The sequence below is a fragment of the Erpetoichthys calabaricus genome, chromosome 7 (assembly GCF_900747795.2).
Source record: "Erpetoichthys calabaricus chromosome 7, fErpCal1.3, whole genome shotgun sequence".
NCBI classification, from domain to species: Eukaryota; Metazoa; Chordata; class Cladistia; order Polypteriformes; family Polypteridae; genus Erpetoichthys; species Erpetoichthys calabaricus.
In genome coordinates this window covers 84,528,179-84,547,986 of record NC_041400.2, presented here as the reverse complement: position 1 = coordinate 84,547,986, position 19,808 = coordinate 84,528,179, and the positions used below count along the sequence as shown (strand labels likewise).

General features: G+C 43.2%; 1 protein-coding gene across 2 annotated transcripts in view; it reads left to right on the top strand.

Moving 5' to 3' along the window:
• Window positions 1-19,808, top strand: part of pigo (phosphatidylinositol glycan anchor biosynthesis, class O) — a 278,331-nt gene that overhangs the window by 246,045 nt on the left and 12,478 nt on the right. For both annotated transcript variants that reach the window (XR_007935452.1, XM_051930081.1), the window contains exon 11: window positions 682-752. Coding sequence is in view for 1 of the 2 variants with exons in the window: in XM_051930081.1 (XP_051786041.1) it covers window positions 682-752 (71 nt within the window). In the remaining variant the exon portion in view is untranslated. The remainder of the gene's footprint in view (window positions 1-681; window positions 753-19,808) is intronic.

The window sequence follows — 19,808 nt, the reverse complement described above, 5'->3', positions numbered from 1 at the left end:
TATAGTCCTCGACCAGCACTTCCGGGTCAGGTAAAAACTTCTCTTTTTCTTCAGCCCAGAAGTATATCATTTCTTCTGTTCCCGTGAGTTGGAAATACTTCCGGGCTATACGGAAAATATAAATCCCTGGGCCTCCCTGCAGCAACTCCTGGCGGTCCCCATGGTATCCAGCACGGCTGTGCATTATAACTCCACTGTCCATGATTCCCTGCTGGCATTCGGGGCACCTCCATGCTGCAAGGAGGGCTCCATCTGGCGGCCTGGGTGTATTGGCCGGGATGAATGGCCGGCCATATCTCACAGTGGAAATGCTGTTTTAATGTCATTGTTGCAAAAGCTTTTAATTTCTGTCACTTAGGAGATTTAGTGTAGCCTGGCATGCGTCTTTTAGTAAAATTTATGACTTGGGCTGCTGGAAAATTAAATTTAAGACAGATGTTTGAAGGATCCAAAAGTATTATTACACTGCTATTCTGAGTGAGTGTTGAACCACATTTACTATGTCTAAATTGCTTAGCTGGGATATAACTGTCCTTCAGTAAAGATTTACAATGAGCATTTGAGTATGAATTAAAAATATGTATTTTCCATTTGCATAGATTCTTTTAGATTCAGAGGAAAATGTACTTTGACAAGGTATTTCATGTACATTAAACATAATGCCTTCAATTTTTTTCTCAGCTTTTGGCATCTGTCTGTGCAGCAGCCATCCTGAAGAGACATTTAATGGTTTGGAAGGTCTTTGCTCCCAAGTAAGTTTTTGAGGGATAAAAATTACCTTTAAAGCTCAAGTGATAATTAAACATTAAGCTCTAGAAACATTTCATACTGTATGTTGTAACAATTTAATTTAACAAACAAGCTGATTTTGCTGCAAATGTGCCCATCCTGCCAGCATAGGTGCATTTCTCCAGTATTTCGCAATCCAGACCTCATGCATTATAATCAAAAGCAGAATTATTACACTTTTATTTTTACATCAGGACCCGAGTTTCATTTGGGACATACAATGATTATATGACTAGAAGTGCCATGTATTTTTTTCAGTACTTAAGTGGCAAGGCAGTGCCAAGTGATGTCTGAATCATTTTGTTCTCACTAATTGCCCATCATGTCAACATCCTTATAACACATCCCTATTGCCCTAACCCCAAAAGCCACAGATAGCCTAATAGAGCTTGAGTGAAGGTAAAAATAAATCATTCCTTTGCACATATCATGTATTGTTTATATATATTTTATATAAATTTCCAGGAATGTGCAGCCATGGGGCAGAAAACTGCCTTAATATTTATTAATGAAAAGCTTAACCGCATATTTCAGTATGTTGGGCACATAACATGAAAATTAATTTCTACTGCATGTATTATTTTAACACTTTTTATAGTTTTCTTTTTGTTTATTGTGTGCATGCTATAATTTTGCATTGCTTCTGGGAGTGAGAATGAACCAAAAGTACGTTGAGACACAAGTGGCCTTCTCCAATTCAGCATTAAACCACTTCAGTATTTAATCGAAATGTAATATTAAGTCGAAATGATGTAAATGGCAAAGTGTGATGGACTAAGTATAATGCAGTGCACATTATTTTTTGCAGTGTGAACAACTCACACACCAAAAATGGGTGTATTCACTTTTGTTTTGCTGCTTGTATGTTCTGCACTGCCTTGGCACTTAACTGCTGCCTGTTTCCTCAATCATCTTTTGTGTCGTTTTACAGTGTCCTGGCAGCTCATGTCCCATTTTTTTTTAGAGTTCATTTGGGGCAGGTGCTGTCATTTGGGCAAGCAGCTTATTTACCATGTAAAGTCAGTGCTTCAAGCGGAATAAAATTACTAATGGTAATGTCTTTATTTCTTCATCCTCCTCCTTCATATGTAATGACTGGGGTTCGGGGAGATCTGAGCATGTACTAATACATACGTGAACTACTTTGGAGAGCAGTGGGTTTGAATTACATACAGTACACACACAATTACACATATTGAATCACATACATTAATTTGATGGCAGATGCGTATAAACCCAAAGAACATTTTTTTTTCTTGTATTTGCATATATCGCCAACTCTGTAGTCTTTGTGAAAACATAGCAACTGAGCTGCATTCACTCGCAGATCAAGTCGTCAGCAGTGTGCTATCTTATATGATTTCTTTTTCACACGTGAAACTGATGCGGGCTATGCAGGTCATATATTGACCGTTTTCACTGCTTATATCAAGCATTATAAGTAAGGGCACATTTACTTGATCATGAGCAGTTGTTGAAATGCTGATGCCCTTTCATACAGTGAAAGTTAAACAAACCCAACAAGTCTGAAATCTAATTTTTGCTGCTGATGTAGGTAACAAATATAAATACAAGTTACTATTGCCTATTTGGAGAAAGGTCACACTCAATTTCCAGGGAAACACAGTGTCTGTTAATGTGATCTGTGAGCTTTTCACAAGAAATGTGAATTTATGTGTAGTAGTGCTTATTGGTACTTTTTATAAGGGATATTTTACTTTTAGCAATCTTTTGCACTTCCAAGGAAGACCCCACCCCTCTATTATTTCAGGAAAACCATTTTCTTTCTTTTTGTTACAGTTGCATTTTCCAACCTGGACACTAGGTTATTCAGCTGGCAATGAGAGAGACCTGAAGGGATGCTTTGAGAGAAGCAGCTTTCTCATTTGATGCTGCAGATGCTCAAACCATAATCTGGTTATTGTGAAGCTCCTATACCAATTCCATAAAAAACTGCCCTCTGACTTCCTTCTTGCCTATACATTCTATATATAAAATATGGGTGTTGATCACAGCCAGTTCAAGTTATAAAACACAGCAATAGGCCACCTGCGGCTACCTCCTTTCACTGTATACAGCAATGCCATCTGGTCAATCACATCCATACACAACTATGAAACTAATCAAATATAGACACAAGAGTTGTTTTTTTTGTGAGCTGTTTAGATAAAAATAAATACAGAGCAGCAAACTACATACCTTGATTGAGTTATCGTCTGTGGCTTCATTCTGCAAGTGAGAAAAGTTTTCTTTGCTTGTAGTCTTTTACAGAAGGCAGCTGCCCTCATCTGTTTTTATTAAATGTACTGGGAAGGCTTGTTTTTTTTCATCCCACAATTAGCTCATTTGCAAGGTAAAAACATTGTAAAACAAATTGTTCACAGTGACATTTCTCCCATTGCTGGTTAAAGGTTCAGCAAGTAGCATCACCACAGTCTCTGACAGTCATTTCCCTACTGGTTGCGTGGAATGTTTCACCAAATAATTTTTTTTTTTTTTGGAAGTAATTGTTCATCAACAATTATGTTCTATCCAGGCTCATAGCATAAATGCACTTCTGCATAAAAGCATGCAAAATATCTGATAACAGCAGCAAATCTGTCACTCCACAGACTCTCCTGTCATGTTTCCTAGCTCTCAAATGAAAAACCTTCATTGACTGCTGGCACCAGTTCTGTGGCATAGTTTCTTTTAAATAGGCAATCCTGAGCTTCTCTATATCCATGCTGTATCCTTCATCTATTCCAAACATATACCAAATACCAATAAAAGTTTGTCAACAGTCATGTCCCACACTACATCATTTTTTCAGCCTTCAGTCAAAGTGCAATGTTGAAGGTGTCTCGGCATTTTCGCGTCAAACAGGCAAAGAAAACTGTCAGGTTAACTGGTTATTCTTGCTTTTGTGTAAATCGTCAGGGCTTTTCAGTGAAAACATTATGAGCCAGCCAGTACCATGCACTTTGCCCAAGACTTCCTCCGTTCACTCTGTGCCGTCACAAGCCTTCTCTGTTCTTCCCATAGAAACCAGTTCTGGCTTATTGGTGTTGGCTTGAGTCTTTTTGTGAGAAAGATTTTTGGGTGTCTCTGCATGAAACTCCAATTCACTCCCAGACTCCTTATTTGCTGTATACAGGTAGTCCCCAGGTTATGGACATCCGACCTACAACATACTAACGGGGCCGCAGCTGCGACGCATGTGCCTCAGTAACTGCCGCTCCGTCATCTTCGGTCTGGGGACGCTTCAAGCGGTGGCTGGACTGAGACTGGAGGGGGGCGATTTCGCTACTCGCTCAGTGTAGTGTCCCTCGGGCGGCTTCCAGGGGCAAGGGGTTTCACTGCCCGCCCACCACACACAGCTGCCTCATTTGTTCTAGGTGGGCGGCTGGTAATGCTGCAAGCGGTGACCCGGTTGTGGCTGAACAGAGGCCATTGAGAGTGAACAGGGCGGTGGGAGGTAGCATTGTAGTGTGCTTCGGATGGCTGCATGTTGAATGGGTGCGATGGTGTTGCGTACGCTGCAGGCAGCAAACTGTAGTGGAGGTGACTGTGAGGTGGGCTGGTGATGAACCGCCCCTCGCTGCCCCCATTCATTCTCAATAGCAAGCCTGCTTGTACTGTTACGCACATAGCAGGAAGTTATCTCTTGTCAGTACCGGGTGGTCCAGATCTAATTATGCAGGTCCAGATCGTCTGGATGACTTTGATTTATGCAGGGACGATTCCAGTTTGGCGCAAAGACGATTCTTCATGTCGTCAGTTCACACACTTCTCGATGGTCCGGGATTTTTCGGGTGATTTTCTATGTAATAAACTGAATAAGTTACAGTAATCCCTCGCTACATCGCGCTTCGACTTTCGCGGCTTCACTCTATCGCGGATTTTATATGTAAGCATATCTAAATATATAACGCGGATTTTTCGCTGCTTCGCGGGTTTCTGCGGACAATGGGTCTTTTTACTTCTGGTACTTGCTTCCTCTGTTGGTCTGCCCAGTTGATTTCATACAAGGGACGCTATTGGCGAATGACTGAGCAGCTACCTAATCAGAGCACACAGTTAAAGTTCCTCTGTGCTGATTGGCTCAGCGATGGAGTGCTGCATTAACCAGGAAGTCTAATCTCACTCATTCAGCATTAATGTGCTCCTGCTACTGCTTCAGGGGCCGTGTCTAAGCGCCAACAGAAGATGCAAATGATTGCAGAAAAGGTAAAAGTTTTGGATATGTTGAAGGAAGGGAACAGCTACACCGCTGCAGGACACCATTATGGCATGAGTCCACGATTCTTTTTATTTAAAAAGGAGGAAAAGCATATAAGATCTACAGCCGCAGTGTACTTTAACCAGGGCGCAAAACGAGTTGCAAGTGGACGTGATAAGGCAGTAGTCTGGATGGAATCTGCTTTAGGGATTTGGATTGAAGACTGCCAGAAGAAGAACAACGGCGATGCTACACAATCGCCTGAAGAGCCTCCTTTAGAAGAGCTGTAACGCTATCCTTTGTTGTGCAGTAAAATTAAACTCATCGTTATCGGACAAGTCGTCGTGTCATTGTTGGTGAGTAACCATAATTAATTATCTACGTACAGTACTTATTACATGTACATAGTTTAGTGTCACTGTACACACATTTTACTGTATACAATTTTTCTTGCATTGTACGTATTTATTGCTGGTGGCCTGTCTGTCGTAATGGCTGTAACATATGTGATATCGGAGACGCTCGATATCTTTAAAATAATATTTAGGTTTTACTGTATATAAACTGTGTTTACATACATAATTTCAACGAATTTTACCTAATATCTAAGAGAATACAAAGGGTTTATGCTGTATAATTGTGCGGGAAATGTTTATAATAGTGTGGGAGAGTTTGTAAGGGCTTAAAATATATAAAAAGAACCATATGAACATATGGTTTCTACTTCGCGGATTTTCACTTTTCGCGGGGGGTTCTGGAACGCAACCCCCGCGATGGAGGAGGGATTACTGTATAGCGTAATGAAAATTGCATAATTAGATCTGGACCATCCTATACATCACACGTGTTGACGACTGGTGCCTTCCTGCTGTGATAACGTGTACAGTGCTGTGCAGAAGAGCTCATCTTAACCTTTTGTCTTCACCCTTCAAGAATGTCTCTGAAACACAAATCTGATGCAAGTGCTGGTGATACAGTAAAGAAGAGAAAAACCATCACCATTGAAAATAAAGTAGAAATAATAAAAAGGTCAGAAAGAGGTGAAACTCCATTATTCATTGGCAGAGCACTTGGTTACAGTCGGTCAGCAATAGCATTTATTAAAATAATGTACCTGTTCCGACTTACATACAAATTCAACTTAAGTACAAACCTACAGTCCCTATCTCATACGTAACCCGGGGACTGCCTGTACTCAGATTCTGGCTTGGGATTCAGAGCATGCATCAGAGTTGGCAAAGCTCATGCTCTGCAGCATTTCCAAAGCCTCCTTGGCGAGCATCTTGCTCAGTTGGATAAAGCTGTTTGCCATTGTTTACTTGGTCCTTGAAGTTGTGAAAAACATTGAAATGCAATTTCAGGTGAATTTATATATTTTTTTTTAGTTAACTGAAATAAGTAGAAGACTACATTTAATAAAAAAGCAGGTAAAGTCAAAATTTATTTATAAAGCACATTTACAACAGCCAAAACTGAACCAAAGTGCTGTACAATAAAGGGTAAAAGAAGCAGTTAGAAGCCTGCATTTATTTATAAATATATATATATATATATATATATATATATATATATATATATATATATATATATCTCTATATATATATATATATATATATATATATATCTATATACAGATATGTATTATAAAAAAAAAATCTTAGAAGGACACAAGGCGCGATTATCTCAGAAACACTTTCATGTCCCACAATACGAGTCTTCATGCCAAGCGATGTAACCACGCCTGGGGCCAGAAGCCCTGCAAGACAAGAGCTTATGCAAAGAGATTTGGAAAAGTCCTGCATGGTTATGTCAGACACATTTCTTGGAGCAAGAAAGAAACGATATTCACTCATTGCACTGTCACGATGTAATTCCAAATATGGAATCAAAATTTAATGCAATATTGATGAAAAGGTAAAAGCGAAAAGAGATCAGATATATGGACATAGGTGATATGACCGAAGTGCACCGTGTGAAATTCCAGCAGCTAATCTCCTTGGGGTGCGTTCAGCCCCCCTCTTCACAACGTGAGCTGCAGAGATGCACATCCCTGTGTGTGTCCGTGTGTGTGTGTCTTCTGGTGAAGTGCGCATGCGTGGGGCACGGTGCGATGCTTCAAAGCAGATGCTTCAAAGGCCACCTGACGTGTCACACAAGACAGAGAGGGCAGGACCTATAAAATATCGCGCGGCAGATCCAATCGAATTTCGGTAAATGAGGTAAGACCTAAAACATAAGGCATGAAAAATCCAATCGGGTACTGAGACGCGAAGACCAGCTTCCCCAAAGAGGTGGGATTAGTGTTTGTAGTTGTGCAAGTGTTCACTCTAAGGATGTCAGATTTACGGAAATACAAACCAGTGTTACTGCGAGAGAAAATTAAAGGCACACAATACAGTGACGCATATTATAGCCACATACAAGCCAGTATTACTGTAACAGAAAATATTATGGACGTACAAGCCTCTATTACTGTGACTATCTACTAACAAAATGCCACCCAAAAAAAAGGACACGTCAAGTAGGACAAAAGACACAGACAATCAAATCCTATATAAGCAACATCTCCTGGAAGAACGGTCAGCTCACCAAGTAAACATCAACAAAAGAAAGGCTGAAAGACAAAGAAAAATACGAGCAAATAGATGGCATTTACTTGCCAGAACCAGTATTCAGCCACAATCAGTTATATGTTGCATTATCAAGAGGAAGCAGTTTTCAAAATGTTGTTGTCAAGGTTGTAGATGGTCCTGAACAAGGCAAACTTTTGCCAAACTCAGACAGAATATTTGCAAGAAATGTTGTCTATAATGAAATTTTATAGAAAAATTTCATGAGGTAAAAAAATAGAAAATTTTTCCTAAATATCTTCTTCAGATATTGTGTATTACAGATTGTTACAAACTTTTACACTAAGGCAATATTAATTATACTTACTGTATTGTCATATACATTTCTATTTTATTTTTATTCTTATTTTACTTTAGGCTTCTTGCAAAAATATTTTTGACAAAAAAAAATTAAGACAAGAAACAGAATGAAGTCAAGGTCCCTTTCCATTTAATATAGACTGTTCCTACTAATGTTTATGCACTACTGTTCTAGCGCCCGTTATTGTAACGGGCTTAATGTCTAGTATATATATAATATAATATTGTGAGACATGCCTGGACAACACCACACTGAGACCACATCTTTATCAAAGTCACACGTTTATTTTTAATGTCTAGTATATACTGTATATAATATAATATTGTAAGACATGCCTGGACAACACCATACTGAGACCACATCTTTATCAAAGTCACACATTTATTTTTCTTTCTGCACAACAGTCCCGCACAGCACACTGTACTCCTAGCACCAATCACCTCTCCTTCGGGCTTCTCTCTCACTGTTCGGGGGCCGCCTTTCCTCTCTCCACGGGAGCCTCGTCCTGCTCCCACTCCCGACTCTAGCTCCCCGATTGTAGGGAAGCAGCCCCTTTTATCATGACCCAGATGGGCTCCAGGTTCTCCGCCTGACGACACTTCCTGGTGTGGTGGAAGTGACAGGAGAGCACCCGGAAGCACTCCGGGCGTCCCTGGAAGGATCATCCTCCATTTTCCCGGGTGTGGCGGAAGTAAATGTTTTCCGGGCTCCATGAGGCTCGGGGCACCCCCTGGCGGTGGCCACCGGCCCCAATGGGCTTGAGCCTCCTTGCTCCTCTTCCATGGCCCTCTCCAGCTCCAGGGTGGATGCCCCCTCGTGGCCCGGAGGACGAACACGCCACCTCCCGGTCCTTCTAGGCGTCCCGGCTGGGTCTGTCCCCCAGCCGCTTGTGATAATATATATGTATGTATGTGTATATATATATATATATATATATATATATATATATACAGGTGCTGGTCATAAAATTAGAATATTATGACAAAGTTGATTTATTTCAGTAATTCCATTCAAAAAGTGAAACTTGTATATTAGATTCATTCATTACACACAGACTGATGTATTTCAAATGTTTATTTCTTTTAATGTTGATGATTATAACTGACAACTAATGAAAGTCCCAAATTCAGTATCTCAGAAAATTAGAATATCAATTAAGACCAATGCAATAAAAGGATTTTTAGAAATGTTGGCCAACTGAAAGGTATGAACATGAAAAGTATGAGCATGTACAGCACTCAATATTTAGTTGGGGCTCCTTTGGTCTGGATTACTGCAGCAATGCGGCGTGGCATGGAGTCGATCAGTCTGTGGCACTGCTCAGGTGTTATGAGAGCCCATGTTGCTCTGATAGTGGCCTTCAGCTCTTCTGAATTGTTGGGTCTGGCGTATTGCATCTTCCTCTTCACAATACCCCATAGAATTTCTATGGGGTTAAGGTTAGGTGAGTTTGCTGGCCAATCAAGAACAGGGATACCATGTTCCTTAAACCAGGTACTGGTAGCTTTGGCAGTATGTGCAGGGGCCAGGTCCTGTTGGAAAATGAAATCTGCATCTCCATAAAGTTTGTCAGCAGCAGGAAGCATGAAGTGCTCTAAAACTTCCTGGTAGACGGCTGCGTTGACCTTGGACCTCAGAAAACACAATGGACCAACACCAGCAGATGACATGGCACCCCAAACCATCACTGACTGTGGAAACTTTACACTGGACCTCACGCAACGTGGATTCTGTTACTCTCCTCTCTCCCTCCAGACTCTGGGACCTTGATTTCCAAAGGAAATGCAAAATTTACTTTCATCAGAGAACATAACTTTGGACCACTCAGCAGCGGTCCAAAGGCGAGATGCTTCTGACGCTGTCTCTTGTTCAAGAGTGGCTTGACACAAGCAATGCGACAGCTGAAACCCATGTCTTGCATACGTCTGTGCATGGTGGTTCTTGAAGCACTGACTCCAGCTGCAGTCCACTCTTTGTGAATCTCCCCCACATTTTTGAATGGGTTTTGTTTCACAATCCTCTCCAGGGTGCGGTTATCCCTATTGCTTATACACTTTTTTCTACCACATCTTGTCCTTCCCTTCGCCTCTCTACTAATGTGCTTGGACACAGAGCTCAGTGAACAGCCAGCCTCTTTAGCAATGACCTTTTGTGTCTTGCTCTCCTTGTGCAAGGTGTCAATGGTCGTCTTTTGGACAACTGTCAAGTCGGTAGTCTTCCCCATGATTGTGTAGCCTACAGAACTAGACTGAGAGACCATTTAAAGTCTTTTGCAGGTGTTTTGAGTTAATTAGCTGATTAGAGTGTGGCACCAGGTGTCTTCAATATTGAACCTTTTCACAATATTCTAATTTTCCGAGATACTGAATTTGGGACTTTCATTAGTTGTCAGTTATAATCATCAAAATTAAAAGAAATAAACATTTGAAATACATCAGTCTGTGTGTAATGGATGAATCTAATATACAAGTTTCACTTTTTGAATGGAATTACTGAAATAAATCAACTTTGTCATGATATTCTAATTTTATGACCAGCACCTGTATATATATATATACACACACACACACACACACACACAGTGCATCTGGAAAGTATTCACAGCACATCACTTTTTCCACATTTTGTTATGTTACAGCCTTATTCCAAAATGGATTAAATGAATTTTTTTCCTCAGAATTCTACACATAACACCCCATAATGACAACGTGAAAAAAGTTTACTTGAGATTTTTGCAAATTTATTAAAAATAAAAAAATATATGTATGTGTGTGTGTGCATATATATACAGTCATATGAAAAAGTTTGGGAACCCCTCGTAATTCTATGGATTTTTGTTTATCATTGGCTGAGCTTTCAAAGTATCAACTTCCTTTTAATATATGACATGCCTTATGGAAACAGTAGTATTTCAGCAGTGACATCAAATTTATTGGATTAACAGAAAATATGCAATATGCATCATAACAAAATTAGATAGGTGCATAAATTTGGGCATCCCCACAGAGATATTACATCAATACTTAGTTGAGCCTCCATTTGCAAGTATAACAGCCTCTAGACGCCTCCTATAGCCTTTGATGAGTGTCTGGATTCTGGATGGAGGTATTTTTGACTATTCTTCCATACAAAATCTATCCAGTTCAGTTAAATTTGGTGACTGCCGAGCTTGGACAGCCTGCTTCAAATCATTCCATAGATTTTCAATGATATTCAAATCAAGGGTCTGTGACGGCTATTCCAGAACATTGTACTTCTTCCTCTGCATGAATGCCTTTGTAGATTTCAAACTGTGTTTTGGGTTATTGACTTGTTGGAATATCCAACCCCTGCATAACTTCAACATTGTGACTGATGCTTGAACATTATCCTGAAGAATTTGTTGATACTGGGTTGAATTCATTCGACCCTCGACTTTAACGAGGGCCCTAATCACTGAACTAGCCACACAGCATGATGGAACCTCCACCAAATTTGACAGTAGATAGCAGTTGTTTTTCTTGGAATGCTGTGTTCTTCTTTTGCCATGCAAAGTGCTTTTTGTTATGACCAAATTACTCAATTTTTGTCTCATCAGTCCAAAGCACTTTGTTACAAAATGAATTTGGCTTGTCTAAATGAGCATTTGCATACAACAAGCGACTCTGTTTGTGGCATGAGTGCAGAACGGGCTTCTTTCTCATCACCCTGCCATACAGATGTTCTTTGTGCAAATTGCGCTGAATTTTAGAACGATGTACAGATACACCATCTGCAGCAAGATGTTCTTGCAGGTTTTTGGAGGTGATCTGTGCAATTGACCACCTTAAATACCTTTTCTCATCATTGGACACACCTGTCTATGATGTTCAAGGCTTAACGAGCTAATCCAACCAATTTGGTGTTGCAAGTAATCAGTATTGAGCAGTTACATGCATTCAAGTCAGCAAAATTACAAGGGTACCCACATTTTTGCACAGCCAGTTTTTCACATTTGATTTAATTCCACACAACTAAATACTGCTTCACTATAAATCTTTGTTCGGAAAACACCCCAGTACTCCAATGTTCGTAGGAAATGAAAGTTATACCACTGTTATCATACTTGTTGAAAGTAGAGTAAATTATTATGCAGGCCGAGAGGGGTTCCCAAACTGTTTCATATGACTGATATTTGTGTGTGTGTGTGTATGTATATACAGTAATCTCCCGCTACATCGCGGATTTATTAATTTTATTATTATTATTAGGGGGCTTTGCTCGCCCACCACCGGGTTTGGTTTACCGGATAAACAATTTAAAGAGATTGTTATTTTCTTGGGAATTGTTACATATGAATTATTTTCATTTTTACTTTGAAACTTTTGTAAAAACAATATTTGTCGTTTATTTCCTGCCCCGGGCATGGTTCAGTCTCTTTCTCGTGGGACTTATAACGCTGCTCGCATTGTGAAGGGGGGGTGGTTCTGAACGCACGCTAAGGAGAAGCGATCGGTTCAGCTGCTCTCTTGCTGCTGTTGGCCAGCTGTGTGTTGTGCTTGTCGCGCTTTGTGTCAGTCACTTAAAAGCCTGTACAACAGCTGTCCTTTCTCGCATTATGAAGGAGGAGGAGTGGGTTGGGGGGGAGGGTGTGTGTGAAGGCTGAACGCACACCTAAGAAAGAAGTGCTCCGATCATCTGTTGGCAAGCTGCATGTTCTGCTTGTCCTTGTTTTAAGAGCTGGAAGCACCTGTAGTTTGCCAAAAGCATTCCTACCACTGCTAGGTTAGATGTCAGTGAACTTGTTTTAAATTGTTTGTAAGTAGGGCGTGACGTGCAAAGGTCACCACCTCATTCGGTTTTGCTTCCTAAGGTTGTCATGTCTAGTCTTGTGTGTCATAAAAGTGTCTCTCCGAGATGATCTGGTCTCGATCGCTTCGCTCAAACACCAATCGCCCCCCCAATCACCTGGAGGCGTACTACGCTCCTGCCACTTCACGTCTCTCCCGGGGTTGGGGGGAGGACTGAACGCGCACTAAGTAAGGAGAAGTGGACAGATTAGCTACTGGCTTTGTGCTGCTTCTGCCAAGATGTTTGTTCTGATTGTCGTTCTGCGCATTGATCATTTAAAGGCCTGTACAGCAGCTGTCCTTCTGTCTCACTGCCTTGTCTTGTGTGACGTTAAAATGTCTCTCGCAGAATGTCAAATTGTTTTCTGAGAAGATCAAGCCTCATCTCCCTGCCAAGATTTTTTTTATAATAGAGAGATGTTACTCATATCCTTAGCCCGACATCCACATATCATATGTGTTTACAAAGTGTGATTTAATAAGTTTACATGTGTTTAAAGCGTGTGGGAGGGGTATTTTAAGGCTTAAACTATTCAAAAAAAAAAATGTATATGGTCTTTCTATATCGTGGATTTTCACCTATTGCTGATGGTTCTGGAACGTAACTTCTGCGATAGGCAGGTGATCACTGTATATGCAGTACTGTGCAAAAGTTTTAGGCAGGTGTGAAAAAATGCTGTAAACAAAGAATGCTTTCAAAAATGGAAGTGTTAATCATTTATTTTCATCAATCAATAAAATGCAGTGAATGAACAAAAGAGAAATCTAAATCAAATCAATATTTGGTGTGACCACCCTTTGCCTTCAAAACAGCATCAATTCGTCTAGGTACACTTGCACACAGTTTTTAAAGGAACTCGGCTGGTAGGTTTTTCCAAACATCTTGGAGAACTAACCACAGATCTGTCTCTTCATGTAATCCCAGACACAATCGATAATGTTGAGATCAGGGCTCAGTGGGGGCCATACCATCACTTCCAGGACTTCTTGTTCTTCTTTACGCTGAAGATAGTTCTTAATGACTTTAGCTGTATGTTTGGGGTCATTGTCCTGTTGCAGAATAAATTTGGGGCCAATCATATGCCTCCCTGATGGTATTGCATGATGGATAAAGTATCTGCCTGTATTTCTCAGCATTGAGAACACCATTAATCCTGACCAAATCTCCAACTCCATTTGCAGAAATGCAGCCCCAAACATTCAAGGAACCTCCACCATGCTTCACTATTCACTCATCAGTCCAGAGCACCTGCTGCCATTTTTCTGCACCCCAGTTCCCATGTTTTTGTGCATACTTGAGTCGCTTGGCCTTGTTTCCATGTCAGAGGTATGGCTTTTTGGCTGCAACTCTTCCATGAAGACCACTTCTGGCCAGACTTCTCCGAACAGTAGATGGATGTACCTGGGCCCCACTGGTTTCTGCCAGTTCTGAGCTGATGGCACTGCTGGACATCTTCCGATTTTGATGGGTAATAAGCTTGATGTGTCTTTCATCTGCTGCACTAAGTTTCCTTGGTCGACCACTGCGTCTACGATCCTCAACGTTGCCCGTTTCTTTGTACTTCTTCAAAAGAGCTTGAACAGCACATCTTGAAACCCCAGTCTGCTTTGAAATCTTTGTCTGGGAGAGACCTTGCTGATGCAGTATAACTACCTTGTGTCTTGTTACTGTGCTCAATCTTGCCATGACATGAAACTCTTCCACAACCTCACCTTGGTAGCAGAGTTTGTCTGTTCCTCACCCAGTTTTAAGCCTCCTAAACAGCTGTTTCTGTTTCAGTTAATGACTGTGTTTCAACCTACATGTGACATTGATGATCATTAGCACGTGTTTGGTATAATTGGTTGATCATACACCTGACTAGAATCCTACAAAATCCCTGACTCTGTGCAAGTGAACCTATAAGAATTGATGCTGGTTTGAAGGCAAAAGGTAGTAACACCAAATATTGATTTGATTTAGATTTTTCTTTTGTTCACTCACTTTGCATTTTGTAAATTGATAACAATAAACAATCATTATTTATATTTCTGAAGGCATTCTTTGTTTACAGCATTTTTTCACACCTGCCTAAAACTTTTGCACAGTAGTGTATATTTCATAAAATAAACTACAATATAGTAGCTGAAATGTGTCCAAAACGAAAAGAGTGTAACTTTCCCAAATGTATCATATTAAAGCTGGAGCAGGTTGCAAGAAGATTCTTCTTTACATTGCATAAACATTTAGACATTACAATATTCCTATTCTCATTTACTCCTATTCACATTTTAAAGGATGTCTGAATCAGTCTCCTTAGCTCTTTCTCTTGTTCTTTGGAGAGATAAACAGATATGATTGACCATCACCAAGCAATGAAAAAAATTTGCTTGGTCTTCATGGAGCATCTCCAAATTCTCCTGTCAGCACTGGAGCCTCGTGGCCTTCTGACATGGTATCAGCATTCTTGGAACCCATCTTGCACTGACCTTTGACATGCCCAACTTTTCAGGAATTACTTTCCAAACTGTACCTGCTGAGATGCTCATTTCTTCAGCTGTTCAGGAAACCTTAATTCGTCTGTCTGACAAAATTAAATCCTCAACTTTCTTTAACATTTCTCTCTACCACACTTAAACTGAAGCTACTTCTGACAGGGGGCTCTGCCAGACGTTCCCAGCAGACCCTCACAACACGTTTGGGCCTACCACGCCTGACCGGCATCCTCCCCCACCATCGAAGCCAACTCACCACCAGGTGGTGATCAGTTGACAGCTCCGCCCCTCTCTTCACCCGAGTGTCCAAGACATGTGGCCGCAAGTCCGACGACACGACCACAAAGTCGATCATCGAACTGAGGCCTAGGGTGTCCTGGTGCCAAGTGCACATATGAACACCCCTATGCTTGAACATGGTGTTCGTTATGGACAATCCGTGACGAGCACAGAAGTCCAATAACAAAACACCGCTCGGGTTCAGATCAGGGGGGCCATTCCTCCCAATCACGCCCTTCCAGGTCTCACTGTCATTGCCCACGTGAGCATTGAAGTCTCCCAGCAGAACGAGGGAGTCCCCAGAAGGTATGCCCTCTAGCACCCCCTCCAGGGACTCCAAAAAGGGTGGGTACTCCGAACTGCTGTTCGGTGCATACGCACAAACAACAGTTAGGACCCGTCCCCCCACCCGAAGGCGAAGGGAGGCTACCCTCTCGTCCACCGGGGTAAACCCCAATGTACAGGCTCCAAGTTGGGGGGCAATAAGTATACCCACACCTGCTCGGCGCCTCTCACCGGGGGCAACTCCAGAGTGGTAGAGAGTCCAGCCCCTCTCAAGGAGATTGGTTCCAGAGTCCAAGCTGTGCGTCGAGGTGAGCCCGACTATATCTAGCCGGAACCTCTCAACTTCGCGCACTAGCTCAGGCTCCTTCCCCTTCAGAGAGGTGACATTCCACGTCCCAAGAGCCAGTTTCTGTAGCCGAGGATCGGACCGCCAAGGTCCCCGCCTTCGGCCACCACCCAACTCACACTGCACCCGACCTCCTTGGCCCCTCCCATAGGTGGTGAGCCTATGAACTTCGACCACATCCCGAGGGAGGTGGGGGACATTGAGTCCGAATGGGCCATGTTCCGTGCCTCTATTGTTGAGGCAGCTGACCGGAGCTGTGGCCGTAAGGTGGTCGGTGCCTGTCGTGGCGGCAATCCCCGAACCCGCTGGTGGACACCGGCGGTGAAGGATGCCGTCAAGCTGAAGAAGGAGTCCTACAGGACCCTTTTGTCCTGTGGGACCCCGGAGGCAGCTGATAGGTACCGGCAGGCCAAGCGGAATGCGGCTTTGGTGGTTGCTGAGGCAAAAACTCGGGCGTGGGAGGAGTTTGGGGAGGCCATGGAGAATGACTTTCGGACGGCTTCGAGGAGATTCTGGTCCACCATCCGGCGTCTCAGGAAGGGGAAGCAGTGCAGTGTCAACACTGTATATGGTGGGGATGGTGCGCTGCTGACCTCGACTCGGGTCGGTGGGGGGAATACTTCGAAGACCTCCTCAATCCCATTAACATGCCTTCCAATGAGGAAGCAGAGCCTGGGGACTCAGAGGTGGGCTCCCCCATCTCTGGGACTGAGGTCACCGAGGTGGTCAAAAAACTCCTTGGTGGCAGGGCCCCGGGGGTGGATGAGATACGCCCGGAGTTCCTCAAGGCTCTGGATGTTGTAGGACTGTCTTGGCTGACACGCCTCTGCAACATCGCATGGACATCAGGGACAGTGCCTCTGGATTGGCAGACCGGGGTGGTGGTCCCCCTCTTTAAGAAGGGGGATCGGAGGGTGTGTTCCAACTACAGAGGGATCACACTCCTCAGCCTCCCTGGAAAAGTCTATTCAGGGGTCCTGGAGAGGAGGGTCCGTCGGATAGTCGAGCCTCGGATTCAGGAGGAACTGTGGTTTTCGTCCTGGTCGCGGAACAGTGGACCAGCTCTATACCCTTAGCAGGGTCCTGGAGGGTGCATGGGAGTTTGCCCAACCAGTCTACATGTGTTTTGTGGACTTAGAAAAGGCATTCGACCGTGTCCCTCGGGGAATCCTGTGGGGGGTACTCCGAGAGTATGGGGTACCGGCCCCCCTGATAAGGGCTGTTCAGTCCCTGTACGATCAGTGCCAGAGCTTGGTCCGCATTGCCGGCAGTAAGTCGAACCCGTTTCCAGTGAGAGTTGGACTCCGCCAGGGCTGCCCTTTGTCACCGATTCTGTTCATAACTTTTATGGACAGAATTTCTAGGCGCAGCCAGGGTGTTGAGGGGGTCCGGTTTGGTGGGCTCAGGATTGGGTCACTGCTTTTTGCAGATGATGTTGTCCTGTTTGCTTCATCAGGCCGTGATCTTCAGCTCTCTCTGGATCGGTTCGCAGCCGAGTGTGAAGCGGCTGGGATGAGAATCAGCACCTCCAAATCCAAGACCATGGTCCTCAACCGGAAAAGGGTGGAGTGCCCTCTCAGGGTTGGTAGCGAGATCCTGCCCCAAGTGGAGGAGTTCAAGTATCGCGGGGTCTTGTTCATGAGTGAGGGAAGAATGGAGCGTGAGATCGACAGGCGGATCGGTGCGGCATCCGCAGTAATGCGGGCGTTGCATCGGTCTGTCGTGGTGAAAAAGGAGCTGAGCCGCAAGGCGAAGCTCTCAATTTACCAGTCGATCTATGTTCCTACCCTCACCTATGGTCATGAGCTATGGGTAGTGACCGAAAGAACGAGATTGCGAATACAAGCGGCTGAAATGAGTTTCCTCCGCAGGGTGTCTGGGCTTTCCCTTAAAGATAGGGTGAGAAGCTCAGTCATCCGGGAGGGGCTCAGAGTAGAGCCGCTGCTCCTCCGCATCGAGAGGAGTCAGATGAGGTGGCTCGGGCATCTGATCAGGATGCCTCCTGGACGCCTCCCTGGTGAGGTGTTCCAGGCACGACCAACCGGGAGGAGGCCCCGGGGAAGACCCAGGACACGCTGGAGGGACTATGTCTCTCGACTGGCCTGGGAACGCCTTGGGATTCTCCCGGAAGAGCTAGAAGAAGTGGCCGGGGAGAGGGAAGTCTGGGCATCTCTGCTCAAGCTGCTGCCCCCGCGACCCGACCTCGGATAAGCGGGAGACAATGGATGGATGGATGGACACTTAAACTGCTTGCTCCAAAATTTTACTTTGTACGATGATGGGGCAGACTCACTGTAAACTGCAGTCCTGCTTTCATGGATCTTCTTTGGCTTTTTCCCTTCTTTTGTGAGAAATATTATCACTGAACATTGCTCCAAATCTAGCATGTTCTTACTTGATTTGCTCAAGGACTAACTTGACATCCTGTCTCTTAGAATGTTAGACTTGCACTGAGCCACAACTTTGCATGAGTAACCATGAGGCATGTCGCAACATGCCCAGACTTGTTCCAACATGCTTGCTACTTTCTTTCATACTCAGGTAGATAAATTATTGACCAAAGCTCATTCTGTAGTGGTTGAAGGAGAGAAATCTGATAATACAGTGGAACCTCGGTTTGCGAGTAACTTGGTTTACGAGTGTTTTGCAAGACGAGCAAAAATTTTTAATAAATTTTCACTTGATAAACGAGCGAGGTCTTGCAGTACGAGTAGTTTCTCTGCTGAGCGTCATGTGATCACAACTGAGCTGATGGTTCTTCTCTCTATCTCACTGCGGGATTGTGGGCAATCGTCTCCTATTCTCCGTCTGAGTCGGCGTGCCTCACTCATATAGTCAACATCTGTACGAGCGTATAGTGTTTACTACAGCATTAGCATTGTGACTGTGTGTACGCGCGCTCGTGTGTGTGTGCATGTGTATGTGTGCTCGCGCGCACTCGTGTGTGTGTGCGCGCTCGCGCTGTGACGTGCGAGTCCCCGTCTTGCACCCTAAAACACGAAGCTGAGTCTCAGTACTTTAGCAACACAAGCTTTATTCAGCTTGAAACAGCAAAAGCGCGGTTATTTATACACAGATACAGCAGTCAGGCAGGGCCCTGAACATTTATAATGTTCCTTGTTCCTTGTATCACCCATTGACGACAGGCGCTTATAGCATGTCCGCGATCTTTTTGGATTCGCTTTTACGGAGAACTGCTACAGTGATGGGAGACTGCGATTGTTTTGGGACGCTCTTCAGCGTGTCATCCCTTTGAATGCAATCCCACAAGAGTTTAAAAACTCACTCACACCAGCCATGATTCTTTTCAAATGTAAAGTGCAAGTTTATTTGTTTTATGTATTTTTATTTTATATTTTGTATTAATCATTTTTATATGAATAGTTTTGGGTTGTGGAACAAATCATCTGAGTTTCTGTTATTTCTTATGGGGAAATTCACTTTGATAGACGAGTGCTTTGGACTACGAGCACGTTTCCAGAACGAATTATGCTCGCAAACTGAGGTTCCACTGTATATGAATTTGGCTGTATTCAAATATAATCGCCTCTTTCTATCTGAGAATCGGAATCAGGTTTTCTTTATCCCATTGTATATCAAATCTGACAATCAGCTTTTAGGTTTTGAGACACTGAGTCCATGATTGTGGTAAGCAGTTGAGATCTTAGTATCAGGCTGAATGTCCTCTCCTGTT